The 13,099-nt window shown below is 39.4% G+C and overlaps 2 protein-coding genes across 5 annotated transcripts; one reads left to right on the top strand and one right to left on the bottom strand.

Annotated features, from left to right (window-relative positions):
• Positions 1-541: 541 nt before the first annotated feature.
• On the top strand, positions 542-8,616 carry dnaaf4 (dynein axonemal assembly factor 4). Of its 3 annotated transcripts, XR_013656468.1 has the most exons (12): positions 542-646; positions 735-864; positions 2,161-2,308; positions 2,715-2,848; positions 2,921-3,113; positions 3,184-3,317; positions 4,444-4,553; positions 4,627-4,780; positions 5,714-5,819; positions 5,914-6,037; positions 7,435-7,533; positions 8,402-8,616. XR_013656468.1 is itself a non-coding variant. In XM_078948981.1 (11 exons), the coding sequence occupies exons 2-10, from the start codon at positions 742-744 to the stop codon at positions 6,027-6,029; spliced, it is 1,218 nt and encodes a 405-aa protein (XP_078805107.1). In that variant the 5' UTR covers positions 542-646; positions 735-741; the 3' UTR covers positions 6,030-6,037; positions 8,402-8,616. The 3 variants fall into 3 exon arrangements, 2 of the variants coding, with proteins under 2 accessions (XP_078805107.1, XP_023811790.1); XM_078948981.1 differs by lacking the exon at positions 7,435-7,533; XM_023956022.2 differs by lacking the exons at positions 7,435-7,533; positions 8,402-8,616 and having other exon boundaries at positions 5,914-6,055.
• LOC100144364 (developing brain homeobox 1b) lies at positions 6,503-12,528 on the bottom strand. Of its 2 annotated transcripts, none has more exons than XM_011475860.4 (4): positions 12,011-12,528; positions 10,865-10,951; positions 8,326-8,528; positions 6,503-7,023 (listed from the first exon to the last, which is right to left on the bottom strand). In XM_011475860.4, the coding sequence occupies exons 1-4, from the start codon at positions 12,366-12,368 to the stop codon at positions 6,763-6,765; spliced, it is 909 nt and encodes a 302-aa protein (XP_011474162.1). In that variant the 5' UTR covers positions 12,369-12,528; the 3' UTR covers positions 6,503-6,762. The 2 variants fall into 2 exon arrangements, with proteins under 2 accessions (XP_011474162.1, NP_001116386.1); NM_001122914.1 differs by having other exon boundaries at positions 6,763-7,023; positions 8,326-8,501; positions 12,011-12,368.
• Positions 12,529-13,099: the final 571 nt, after the last annotated feature.

Here is a 13,099-nt window from a genome sequence, read left to right as displayed (position 1 = left end):
TTATGAGCTCCTTTATAAAATCTTACTTAATATTATGAATTAAAAACAAAATCGTTATTTTATAAACTACAAATTAAAGTTTTTCTTGTGTGAAGTTACAAACCGTTTAAAAATTAGAAGTAAAAACCCAAATGAGAAAAACAGAAGAATGAAAAACTGCAGAAACTTTACATCTTTAAAAGCATTATTGACCATATGTTGTGATATTTTTCTTGTCTCATTTACCCACACAATTTCCAGTAAAACTATCTTTGATGATCTTAAAAAGCAAAAAAGACATACTTGTTTCTCTTTCTTTTGCCAAAAAAATGGCACCAAAAAAATATCTTGCAGAACACTATTGGTAAAGATCTAATGAAGTAGCAAAATAGTTGTTTGAGATGTTCTAGGCATCTGCAATAGATGTATGTTAGTTATCTAATATAAATCTTACGTTTTTTAAAAAAAAAACATATTTATGTATTTGACGTATGAAAATTGTCCTTCTTGGTATCTTTATTCAAATTATATTCCACGATACCGCGAATGTTGAAGACAATCCCCAAACCATAACGGAAATTTCGAAACGCTACGATTTCCGACAGATTTGAAGGCAGCACTCCGTCTGTGGTCACCATAGCAACCGGAAGCAATACTGGAGTAAACAGTTGCGTGCAGAACTGATTTTGTTGTTTGTGGCGCTGAAACTTCTTTCATACCGTCTACCTTTTTCTTTTCCCATCATCCTCTTACAGGTCCAAAATGACGCTGAACGTAAAGAACTACACCTGGACCCAAACAGAGTCGACGGTCAATATCCGCGTGCCGATTAAAGGCGCGAGAGCCTCGAACGTGGACATCGTGTCAACGGACGAGTATCTGAAGGTGACGATACACTACTACCGGCAATAACTGTATTAATTATTATTATTATTATTATTATTATTATTATTATTATTATTATTAGTATTATTATTAATAATATTATTACAAGCTTTATTACAGACTCAAGGTCCATTTGCCACAAAATACGCAAAACATATAAAAGACTTAAGGATAAAAATAAAACACTCAAAACAAGTATAAAAATCAATGATATAGGAATATAAAAACAATGATATAAAAGTATAAGAACAGTTAAATAACCAAGTTTCATTAACTTAATAAAAAGACAAAAAATGCTGACTTAAAAAAAAAACTTAAAAATTAAAAAAAAGACGACCGTATCAAAACCTCCAAATAGGGGATTGGTATAAAAGTGCTTTGCTTTACATTGGTGAGACTTAAAATGATTTAATTATTTAAAGCATTGACGATAAATAAAACCATAGATAAAATGTCATTATAGGCTACTTGCAGCTAACTCATGCTGGATGCCCTATAATTTGTCCACAGGTGGACAGTATATAAAGGTGTGCAACAAGTTTTCAATAAAATAATTTTAAGATTGTCCGAGCATGAATAAAACCTGCATGCAAGCGTGTTTGCCTGAACATATAAAATACACTATTGTTGTTGTTGTTGTTGTCAGAGCCTTATTCAGCGTTACTTCATGGGAAATATCTATATATCATAAAACAAAAAAACGTTTTTTCTGTCTATATTTTTTTACACTGATTGAACAAAATCTTATCGTAAAATAAAAAACACAGATTATTTTTTTTTCTTTTGGAACTTTTAATTTTCATGAAACTTATGATTACACCTGAAACAAGACCCCAAAATTGTAATCATTATTAATGTTACTTTTGCTAAAAGTAAAAGGTTCTAGAGTGCTAAGTATTTGTGTCCATAAACATTGTTTTTCATTGTCTTTTTATTATTATTTTAAAGCAATTCTTCATAAAAAATTATCATTCCTTAAAAAATGTGTAATTAAGGTGTATAAAAAAATCTTTTTTGAAGCTATTCTTTATGTATTTATATTTATGGAATTTGCATCACGTGTTTTGTCCTCTCTTTTTTCCAGTCTTTCCTTCATTCAGGTGATGCTGTCTTGAAGTTAAGGCATGGACTACAACTGGACTTAAAATTTTCATTTTGCCGTTCATTTGTCTTTTTTTCAAGACAGCATTTCCTAAATGAAAGAGAACCTGCACTGACGTCTTTTCTGCATGTTTTTTAGCTCTTTCCTGAAAGTTGTCTCCTCTGTTTTTTTGGGTTTGTTTGTTTTTTGCTCAGGTCCATTTCCCTCCATTTCTGTTCGAGGCCTTCTTGTTTGAAATGGTTGATGACAGCAGGAGCACAGCAAAGATTGGAAATGGAGTCATTGTTTTCACTCTGCAGAAGAGAGCCTGTAGACTGTGGGAGCATCTGATGGTCCATACAAGTAAGAACCTCCATCCAAGTCTGAACTCGCATGAAACTGCAGGTGTATGAGTTGCCATGGATACTGCACACTTCTGTGGATGTAATGGGGAGTACTTAGGACTTATTTTGTATTTGTAAACACCTTTTTTCAACATGACCATTTCCTTAAGGTTGTGTTTTATTTTAAAAATTCAAGCAAATAATCTATACACTCATGCACACACTAAATGCAATATGTAAAAATATTTCCAGAAAAGCAATGAAATGTGTAAAATAGGCTATGTGATGTTAAGACATAAGGGATAATTCAAAGAGTAGATTAAACCTTTTCATGGTAAAAAAAAAAAAAAGATCAAATTTATCTTTTGCTTTAAAAATAGATTTTTTTTAAAAGCTGATTGGAAAAACTTTGACTTGTGCTTCAGATGACAAAGAAACAATGAGGGAAATCAGGGAGAGAGCCCAGCAGCAATTCCAGCAGAAGGTTTGTGCAGAGAGCAGAGAGAAGGCAGAAAAACAGCATGCAGACAAGAAGTACGCTCTGCAGACAATGATACAGGTACAAGCTTTATTCATTTGAATGAATCAGCTTGGAGAGGGCGCTGGAGTTTTGTGTTTGATGTTGAATCAGCTCGAAAAAGAGGAAAAAGACAGAATCCAGAAGATGAAGGACGCAGAGCGAGAGAAAGCCAGCGCTGAGCTTGAGGCGTTGCAGCAGAGGCAGGAGGCACAAGAAAAGGACCAACATGACATCGACAATCAGATCCAGGAGAGAGCAGAGGATCAAAAAAGTCGATTTAAGGTTTTCACGAAATTCAGAGAGGGTGAGTAAAACTTCCTGAAGATCAAATCTACTCCTCCCCTTCCCTTCACTCTGAACATGTTTGTGTTTAGCTTGCAACAACCTCAAGAAGAAGAAAGCAGCCAAGCTGCCACCTGAGAGACCCAGAGGCAACATTCGGTTCGCTTTCACCCCTCGAGCTTTCCCAACGGCACTTAGAGAGTCACAAATGGCTGAGGAAGAGGAGGTGAGTTCTTCCGTTTCCCTCGAACACCGGAAAACTGCCCAATACACAAAGACAGAAGGAGAAGAAGGTCAAAAAAAGGAGAAAAAACGGACAATTCTATGCTCCTGTGAAGTCTGCAGATTGAAGAAACGAAAACACGAACTGAACATGGAATCAAGTCTGAGTTTCCATGTACTGCCTGTGCGTGTGTGGGTTTTCTCCGGGCTCTCGGGCTTCCTCCCACAGTCCAAATAAATGCCTCATAGGTTATTGGTGTCCTTAAATTGCCCCTAGGTGTGCGTGTGAGTGTGTGGCCCTGCAACCTGTTCAGGGTGTGCTCTGCCTTCGCCCAATAGCAGCCCAGTGACCCCGAAAGGAATTCAGCAGGTTCCGAAGATGGATGGAAACAAATCAATTTTTCAGATCACCGATCTTGAGAAATTGGGGAAATAGGTAACAAAACCGGGAGGGGTAACAAAGGCAGCACCGCCTTTTATTTGGGTTACTGTCAGAGGGATTCCAAAAAACTAATAAACCTAAAGTATCTGAAGGTGACGCTACTATTTGGACAAAACAAGGATGTCTGTCTGCAGTAAAGTTATTAACAAAAACACAAACCCAAAACACAACAACTACCATGAGCAAAAAGAAATCTATCAAACATCAGCTAACAGAGAGGAAACCACAGGCCCAAATGTGATGAGGGTAAAACAGGAATGGAAATCCACAAGATCAGAAAAAACCCAGGCTCCAGCAAGCTTCTAGGTGGAGGCAGACAGCAGGGGCAGGCGGTGAAACACATCCACCCAGGAATTCAGCCGCCACCGGAGCAGGGAATTCTGAGAGCTTTTAAACTAGCTGGACCTCTGCTGAAAACTGAGGTCACAACATAATTGAAAATGCTTATAAAGATTAAATTTAAGTTTAAAAGTTCAACGTTCAACGAGAAACACACAGATTTCCAGCAGCACTTAAACACACCCTGCACGTCCAAAACATTCAAACAAACGTGAAACAACCACAGTGTGTTTCCACACAGGTGAGTACTTTGTGTTTTTATCTCTCTGGTTGTTGCTCCTTGAAAGCTTCCTGCTCAACCCTCAGTCTGGACTGACAGGATCCCATAAACAGCTGTTTTCCACTGCAGTGGCTCAGGGCGCAGGCCGAGGCCAGAGGAGCGGCGAGTGCAGACGCTCTAGAGCTGACGGACCTGACGAAGGAGGAGAGGAACCCCGATTGGCTGAAGGACAAAGGAGAGTGAGTCCCATCAGTTCTCAGCATTCACCTATCCTGTACTGCTTGATCTCTAAACTGCCTTTTTTTTGTTCAGCAAGTGTTTTAGGGTGGGGGACTACATGGGGGCGCTGAACGCCTACAGCCTGGCCATCAGGATCAACAAGAAGATCCCGGCTCTGTTTTCAAACAGGGCAGCGTGTCACCTGATGCTAAAGAATCTGCACAAAGCCATCCAGGATGCTTCTGAGGTATGGAAACTTCTTCTTAATAAACAGATGTTTTTTTAATTATTGACTGTTTATTCTTGTGTTCTTGTCTGTAGCTGATTCAGCTATGTAATTAATGTTATGTAACTGAAAGACTGTCCAGTCTCTCCATGTTTTTAGGAAGTTAAATCAGGCTTGGAGGTTTTATGAACCTTTTCTGTGTCTACTCCCAGTGTTCTTATGTTTATTTAGATTTCTGTTTTCACTTTTGAAGCTTTTATTTTGGTGCTTTCTTTATGAGGATCCTCCACACCAGACTGAGGCTACTTGGTCTCTTGTTGCCATGGAGATCGCCCTTGTCTGTGTGGTTGGGGCCCCCACATTGCTAACCTGGGCCTGCTGGGATCTGAGCAGTTCCTGTGGTGACGCCCTCTGTGATGATGGATAGCATGGCTCCTGGTTTTGAAAGATCACTAAGGAATCACATCCTCGTCTCAGAAATTAAAAGTCTGAATTTAAGTACTGGGGGGGTTGTGGGGGTGTATTGATGCTTTGCATAGCTTTGAATGTTGCCACGTGTCTGTTTATTTAATTTTGGAAATTTGTTTTAATCTCTCAGAGAATAAAACAAATGTCATGCATGAAAAGTTGCTCGCAAATTAGGTTTGATTTCATATCTTGTGGCTCATCTTGAACTCATCCGGGCTTTTAAAAGCTTTGTTTTGGCTCAGATCTTTTGTTTTCACCAAGATCTTAGCTTTATGGACGTGTGAGTAAATGAAGGCTACTCTGTGACATCAGCGTGTTGTTGCAGTGCTAAGCTTCACTGAAGTGACAAGTCTTTTTATTTACTTCAGTGCAGGAACAGCAAAACCTTCTGGTGCACTATGTTTTATTCTCAGATGTTATTTTAAAAAATTACAATCTTTAGTTTCTGCACGCTAAAGAGCACGTTGCCCTGATTTTCGTCTGTAGGCGCTCGAGCTGCTGACTCCTGCAGTGGCTGCAAACGCCACCGCCAGACTCCGACCAACAGTTCGTCGAGGAACTGCCTTCTGCCTGCTGCAGCTATATGAAGAAGGTCTGTGGTTTCAGTAACGAGACAAGTGTTAGTTTAACAGCCATAAAAGCTGCAAGACTGACAATCAACTGATGCATTTGTGGTATAATTGTAGGGTTACAGGACTACGAGGCTGCCCTGAAGATTGACCCCCATAACCAGGCTCTGCAGGCAGACACACAGAGTATCAGAGACGTCATCCAGACCTCTTCAGCCAGACAGTTGCACTGACTAACCCTGTAAAGCTGTAACTCTTACTGTGTTGTTAAATCGTTTATTTGAATGATTGTCATTTAAGCAAAGAAAGTGTCTGTTTAACAACACAACATGAAATTGTCAGTAATTGCTTAGTGTTTTGAGAAGCTGCAAAAAAGTCAGGAAAATCCAGAAGTTTTTAGAAAATATGAAAACAAAAAAAAACATCAACATTTAATTAATTTTGAATGTAAAGCAGTTTAAGTTGTTTACTAATGGTACTAAATGTCAGAGTGTCTGCAAAAACTCCAACCTTCTGGTTACAAAAAGTCAAACTGTAACAAACACTAAAAAACCTTCTGTGTGTTAACCTTCACAAAATCAAAGTGTTTCACAGACATCTGTGTCCTGTGAAACATCACAGATCTTGTGTTTCTGATTCTTGTGAAAAGCCTAAATAATAATAGAGACGTAGTTTTCTAGGATGAAAACCTTGTGAAACGCAGAACGACTATTTCAAGTTTTATTTAAAAACAGCATCAATATAAAATTTTAAAGGTTTATTTAAGAAAATATGAAAAGTACAAAATGTCTTTAAAAAGATTTTTACAAGGTTTTTGACATTTGCATCTACACATAAACTAAAAGCAGAAGAGTCTGCATGCCTCACAGGCTGTGCAGAAAAAGATACTGTACACAAACAGCCAGTAAATACAGGTATGTACACAGCAGTCAGTCAGTCAGTCAGTCAGTCCACCACAGGAGGCTCTTATGAAACTGTGATCTCCTCACCGTCCGACTCTGAGAGCTCTGACTGTTTGCTGGAGTCTGCTGACGGAGATGAGGACTTGTGGAGATGAAGGTGATGATGGGGAAGGTGGGGCTCCTGCCCACTGCCCACGTCCGTCAGGTCTGGGTGGGGGTTGGCCTTGGTGGGGAGGGTCTGCTGGCGGCAGCCGCCCGTCGACAGAAGCTCCCTCTCCTTGGAGTTCCTCCATTTCATCCTGCGGTTCTGGAACCATATCTTCACCTGAACCAGACCAGAAAAACACAGCCCAGTTGTTGTTAGTTAGTTGCTAGCAGTTTTATAGCTTTTATTTTTTTGTATTTTTGACATTGTTTTCCTCACAAGTTCCTGTCTGAATCTGACCAGTTTGTGCAAAATGAAAGAATCCAGGACTGTGGCTGTTCCACAGCAGAAGAAAATAAAGATATTATATATCTTTATATTGATAAAATAACTTTAGTAGTGCCACTTACTGACCTACAAGTTCTGTCAAATATGTCAATGTATTGGGGTACTCTTCACAAAAAACACAAACAGAACAATTAAGATGATAGTGAAAAGACTAGTGTTTTGGATCATTTTCAGCAGACTTATGTGTTTTTGTGAGTAAACAGCTGATGTTTGTCCTCTTCTGTGTCACACTTCCTTTTACAGACCGTTCTTCCTTCATCATTAAAAGTGCATGGGATTATGCTGCAGATTTTCTATTTTTGAGCAGATTGAAGAAGTGCATTTCATGGTTAAAAAAATATGGTAGGTTCACTTAATTAACTCTGATTTAATTTTTAATAGATTAATAAATTCATGGCTGAGACGCAACAACAACAATAAAATAAATGTTTTTTTGATCATTGCTGACATCACACAACGTACTATTTCATTTTCTGAACTAAGATGATCCTATGTAATGCAGGGTGTCTTTTATTTTGAAAGGAAGTCATGTGAACCTCTGTCAAAAGCTATAAACTATATATATTGTGAAAAAAGGCTATTTTTCTTTATATTTATATTTTTTTTATGCCCAAAAACAATAGCTCATTTATATTTGTCATAATCATTACAAAAACATAAACAGAAATCAGTGTTTAATTTTTTTCTAAAGGGTGAAGTTAGACTTTGTGGCTCCTACTGTGTTGTTGTCGGAGAGAAATTGGCCCAAATGGTGGTTGCAGACCACTGGTTTAACGTTTCTACAAAAAACAAACCTTCCCCTTTAAATGTTCTGCAGAGATTCAACATGCTTTAAAAACTAATTTTGAAAGCAAAACTTTAAAAATGCATTTGTATAAAATGTAATTATTCGTATGATAAAGAACTTTCTTTGTTAAATTTGACTTAAAACTAGAACTCTTGCGGAAAACCAGTGGTGTGCTGCATAAATGATCCACTAGAGGGCAGTCAACCTACACCTGCCTAAGACCGCTCAGAAAGTCTAAAAGTTGAATGTTGGATTTGAATGAATGATGAAGCATGTTTGGACCTCCAGCCTAGGGGGCAATCGTAGCAATCCCTTGCCCCCGCCTCCACCTCCGCCTTGCGTTGTACCTGTGAGTCCTTTAGGCCCAGTTTACTGGCCAGCTTCTTTCTGTCTGGTTTGCTGATGTACTTCTGCTTCTGAAAGGTCCTCTCCAGGGCTTTCCGCTGGAGGTCTGAGAAGACAGCACGCCGCAGCATGCCCCTCCTGGGCTTCCCTCTGGGGGCCAGGGGCCAGGAGAAGGTTCCTGGGACGGGAACCACAGAGGAGGAGGCTGGAGGGAGGAAGCACAGAAGGCAGTGAAAATTTGTTCAACCTGAAGCAATAAAACCTTCAGCTAAGAATAAAAAAAATGATTGAAATCAGTTATTCCTGCTAAATCTACATCTGCAAATAGCATACCAGAACGAGAAGATGTTCTGCACATAGAAATGAAACCTGCCAACGGAAAGCCTGGATTTTGCAGCTCACATGACCGTATCAGAGGAGCTTGGATGCCCGTGTAGCGTGAGGTCTTGTGAACTCTGTCATGTGCTTATCCCCCACATTTGTCAGCGTTGCGAGTTCCTCCTTGTCTCTGTAATGAGCACACAGGCTCCCCGATGCTCCTCATAATATCCTCGTTCTGCCTCAAATCTGACGCTGAAGAGCCCAATTTGTCCGGCAGTGGAAACAGAGCCTATGCTAATGAGACGGGCCCTCCAAAGCACGGCTCACACTGGCTCTAATGAGGCGTGAAGGGGGGGCCGTACAGGCTGCAAATGCGCAGAGAAAGCTGATTGTGTTGTAATGAATTGAGTGGAAAAGGCCGTCGACAGGCCAGTTTATTACAGGCCCATTAGAGGCAGGTCAAATTGGCTGAGAGCTCTCACTTCAGAGAACCTCCAACCTGCCAGTGTCACACATGTTTATCAGGAACATGCAGAGAGAGAAAACGAAGCAAAAATACCCACAAGTCATTCATCAATTTATCCTTTTTTAGAGTTTGAATCCACATTTACTATACCTTAACTTTCCTTAAATATACATCCTTTTTTTGTCTTAAAACATATAAATGTGAAGCCAGATTGAAATATTTTATCAATTATTTTGCTTAAATCACCTTTTAAATGACAACTTATGAATTATTTAAAATTCTAGACTTTTCTTAAGGTGGAACAGTTGATCATCAGTTCTTTGGGCTCCATGAAATACTTTTCTTAAGATGTTTTTGGACTATATTTAAACCCAAACTTTCTACCTGAACATTAAAACTTTTGGTTCTACAAAGACTCAGTACTTGTTTTTTGTCTTTTTGTCGCCCTTGCCAGTTGGAAACCTCCATAACTCTATCAATTTCTTCAGAAAATTGTCAGATAAAAGGAGTAGGCAAATGAAGTCAAATGTACGAAATGAGGAAAACCTGACAATTTTGTACAGTACAATAAATCCACAATAAATCGTAGTCGGAGGTTTAGATGAAAACGTTTAACCGCAGGGTTTTCTCGCCAACTCCTTTGTGGAGGGGCAGGGAGTTTTGGTTGCAAATCAATGGTGCATGAAGAAGAGCCGAGTTCCTGAGCTCAAAAAAGCCCTCATATTTGGACCGAGGCATTCCTATTTAGAGCGGAAAGAACTGGACTAATTTGTAGATTAGGACAAGCGATGCTAATGTCAGCAGTCAGTGCACCCAGAAACAAAAACATCACATCGGTGGATCTGATCCAAGCTGAATCGTGAAAGTTTGACCACAGAGAAGCGAGCTAAGCAGCTACAACCAGACAGCAGGAAAACCCCCGGATTATGTCCGCAGCTAAATTGATCCACCAGTCAGGTGAGTTCAATCATTTAAATGGATGGGGAAGAACAATTAAATATGAAATCTTCACTAACTTAAAGCAGGGAGGTGCTCCACTAGACTGTCTATTCAGAGTGAAACTTCTTATCTGCTTTTAGAGATGATGGTGACAATAAAGAAAGTCTGTTGAATTTAAAATTTTAGATGCTAATTTTGTCTGAAATGGGTTTTCAATGTCAGTTTTTCCATTTTGAGTTGAACAAACGCTGAATCTGTTTGTGTGAAAGTAGACGGACTCTTTGACCTAAGCTGAAGTAACTCCTGCAAACATCTGACTTACCATAAAGGTAAACCCCCTTTCAGGGGGAGAGGAAATGTTAAGGTCTCCATATGATCAGGTGAGATCAAAACTACAATTTATTTAAATTGGAGTCATTACCTTCTGACAGATTAATGATGTGGTGATCAGTTGTTTTTTTATTCATGTGCTCTTTTATTAATGTTTAATGTGGGCATAACAGGACCTAACATTTATTATTTTAGGCAAATTGAACTGAGACCACCATTGTTTTTTCTTTTCAAACAGCCGTTTTTGTTTAAGTTCCCTCAAACAGTTTTGTCTACTTGCGTTTTTGCAAAAACCTTTGGATCTCAAATAAAACGTTCACACATCTAAAAATTCCAAAACCATGATGAGTTTCAGATTAAATAATTATTTTAGATTCAGAAAAGCTATATAAGCTGCATAAGTGAAATTTATATGCAGTCCTCCTTTTTGCTGCATTTGTGAACGTCGGGTTTGCAACAAACAAGCATCCAGCGAGTCCACCAACCTGACAGGAAGGATGAGGCCCGGAGGAGAGGATGCAGACTTCCATCGAAGAGAGGCAGCGGCAGAGGCTTGGAGTGCAAACCCTCACCTGCAGGACACACGTGCACGCACGTGCACACACATTCATATAAACTCAATACAAAGGCTGTGTTTTACAGCTTCCTGCAATCACTTGATTATTTCTTTTCTCAAAAACAATTTTTAACAACACAATTTAGAAAAACTTTATATCTGATTTTTAAGATGTTTAAGATGTTTAATGCAAACAGGGTTAACAAATAAAGACTATTAAAAACATCTTTAACTTTGGAAAAATCATTTAAAACAGCAGCTGCTGAAATGACCAACCACACTGCTTCAACAGAAAATTAGTACATGTTTATTATCATTTTAAGGGAGATTAAGGTTTATTTTTGCAAACTTTCTTTAATTAGTGGGACTATCTTGTAATTTTTATCATCAAATAAAACAAACTAACAATGTGCTCTTTAAAATATTTGACCCTAAACATTAAGGGAGCAAAATACAAAAATTTTGTCTTCAGTAATTATTTTTCTCATGAAAAATTAGCTTTAGAAATATTAAGGTTATATAAACACATTTTGTAAGCTCAATTTAAAATAAATAAATAAATAAAATCAGATACAAAACGTTTTAAAACTGCATTTTATTAAGGATAAACAGATTATAGGCTCCAAAATTTGGTAAAATATTTTTTTGTTTGCGATTATATACTAATGCAGAAGCTCCTTTGCACTTTATATTCAAAATATAGTTCATAAATACAAATTCCTGCATTTCATCTTAATGTCTTTGAAGTCAACTCTTAAAAATATCTGATTTATAAATGTTACATAAATAAGTCATAAATTAGACTCATTTGTGACGGCAGGACTGAGCTCCTGTTGTCTGCAGAAAGTGAAGACACAAATTCATCTGGTTTAGCAGCAGAAAGAGAGTTTAATTATTTTTAAAAGTTTATTAATTGTTTTTACAATAATATTGCACCTTTTTATTTGATTATTGTTAAAATGTAAAGTTTAGAATCCTGAATTTAAAACATGCAGTCGGTCTTAAGGTGATATCTTGAACTTCATGACATTTCCAGCCGCACGTGCCTCCCTGCAGGACTCAGGTCAGGACTCACCGTTCCGCGCGCACGGTGCCAGGATCGCGTTTACGCCGAACTTGAGGAACCCGGAGTCCGGGCAGGTGGGGTGCGAAGACACGGCACCGCCTCGGTTCTGCTGCCCGGAGCTGTGCGGCCGTTCCGAGCTCGGCCCTGATAGCCGGGAAGAGGAGCCCGATTCTGGGCCGAACGAGTCTCGCAGACTTGTGGGGCATAGGGTCCGGTGGATGTAGCCCACAGGGTGGCTCAGGCGCAGGAGGTCCTCCACCAGAAAGCCGGAGGGCAGCGCGCGGTTCAGGGGCGCGGAGAGAGCCGCGGGGGGACGCAGGAAGGCCGGGTAGAGAGGCGGCGGCAGGGCGCTGCAGGGAAACATCATGGTGCTGCAGGCTGGAGGAGACCCGCAGTTTTCAGGCTGATCCAAGAAAAACGGGACAACCAGGAGCGCAAACTGTCTTTGAGTCCTGGTCACGGGCTATATAACCGCACACGCGCGCGCAGAAACACGCACACGCTCAGAAGTTTGACCCTCATCTCTCCATGAAACTCTGAACACAAGTTTAAGGGCAGCAGGGAGGAGGAGGAGCAGCAGCAACAAAGTTCAGGTTCCTCAGAGACGAAGTGATGCTGATGGAGGAAACCCTGCCAGGAATGAGATTTAATCCCGACAGTTTGGTTTAATTTGGAAAAGTTTTGAAACACTGAATGCTGCTCAAGTTTGGTGAAGTTTCTGAGACAGAATTGATGTAAAAAAGTGAGATTTGCTTAAGTGTTGCCTTCTCTCAATCTGCAAAAACACAACTCAGAGGAAAAGTTGGATTTATTTCAAAATTCCCCCCCCCAAAAAAAAAACGTAAAATTTGGAGGACTTCCACCACAGATGAGCTCACATATGAGTTTCATCCCACAAAGTTTCCCTCTAGATTTGCAACTCATCTTTTCAGGATAGTTTTGGCAACATCAGTTTTCCCTTATATTACCCTCAAACAATCCAGAGGGGCAAAAGTGCCAACAACTGTCAATGAAGTGCATCTGTTTCCATGGCAACCACATCAGCCCTGCAGTTAGATGTTTGTCACCTTCTTTGACAGACAGGTTTGCATTAGTTAG

Source organism: Oryzias latipes, chromosome 6, assembly GCF_053564925.1.
Source record: "Oryzias latipes strain Hd-rR chromosome 6, Olatipes_Hd-rR_3.1".
NCBI classification, from domain to species: Eukaryota; Metazoa; Chordata; class Actinopteri; order Beloniformes; family Adrianichthyidae; genus Oryzias; species Oryzias latipes.
This window is presented reverse-complemented; position numbering and strand designations above follow the sequence as displayed.

Bases quoted from the DNA above. Each gene is read 5' to 3' on its own strand.
- dnaaf4 (XM_078948981.1), top strand. From the start codon at position 742: ATGACGCTGAACGTAAAGAACTACACCTGGACCCAAACAGAGTCGACG. The intron at 3,318-4,443 runs GTGAGTTCTTCC...TTTCCACTGCAG, and splicing joins AAATGGCTGAGGAAGAGGAG to TGGCTCAGGGCGCAGGCCGA. The intron at 4,554-4,626 runs GTGAGTCCCATC...TTTTTTGTTCAG, and splicing joins TGGCTGAAGGACAAAGGAGA to CAAGTGTTTTAGGGTGGGGG.
- LOC100144364 (XM_011475860.4), bottom strand. From the start codon at position 12,368: ATGATGTTTCCCTGCAGCGCCCTGCCGCCGCCTCTCTACCCGGCCTTC. The intron at 10,952-12,010 runs GTGAGTCCTGAC...TGTGTCCTGCAG, and splicing joins GGCACCGTGCGCGCGGAACG to GTGAGGGTTTGCACTCCAAG. The intron at 7,024-8,325 runs GTACAACGCAAG...GGTCTGGTTCAG, and splicing joins TGGGCCTAAAGGACTCACAG to GTGAAGATATGGTTCCAGAA.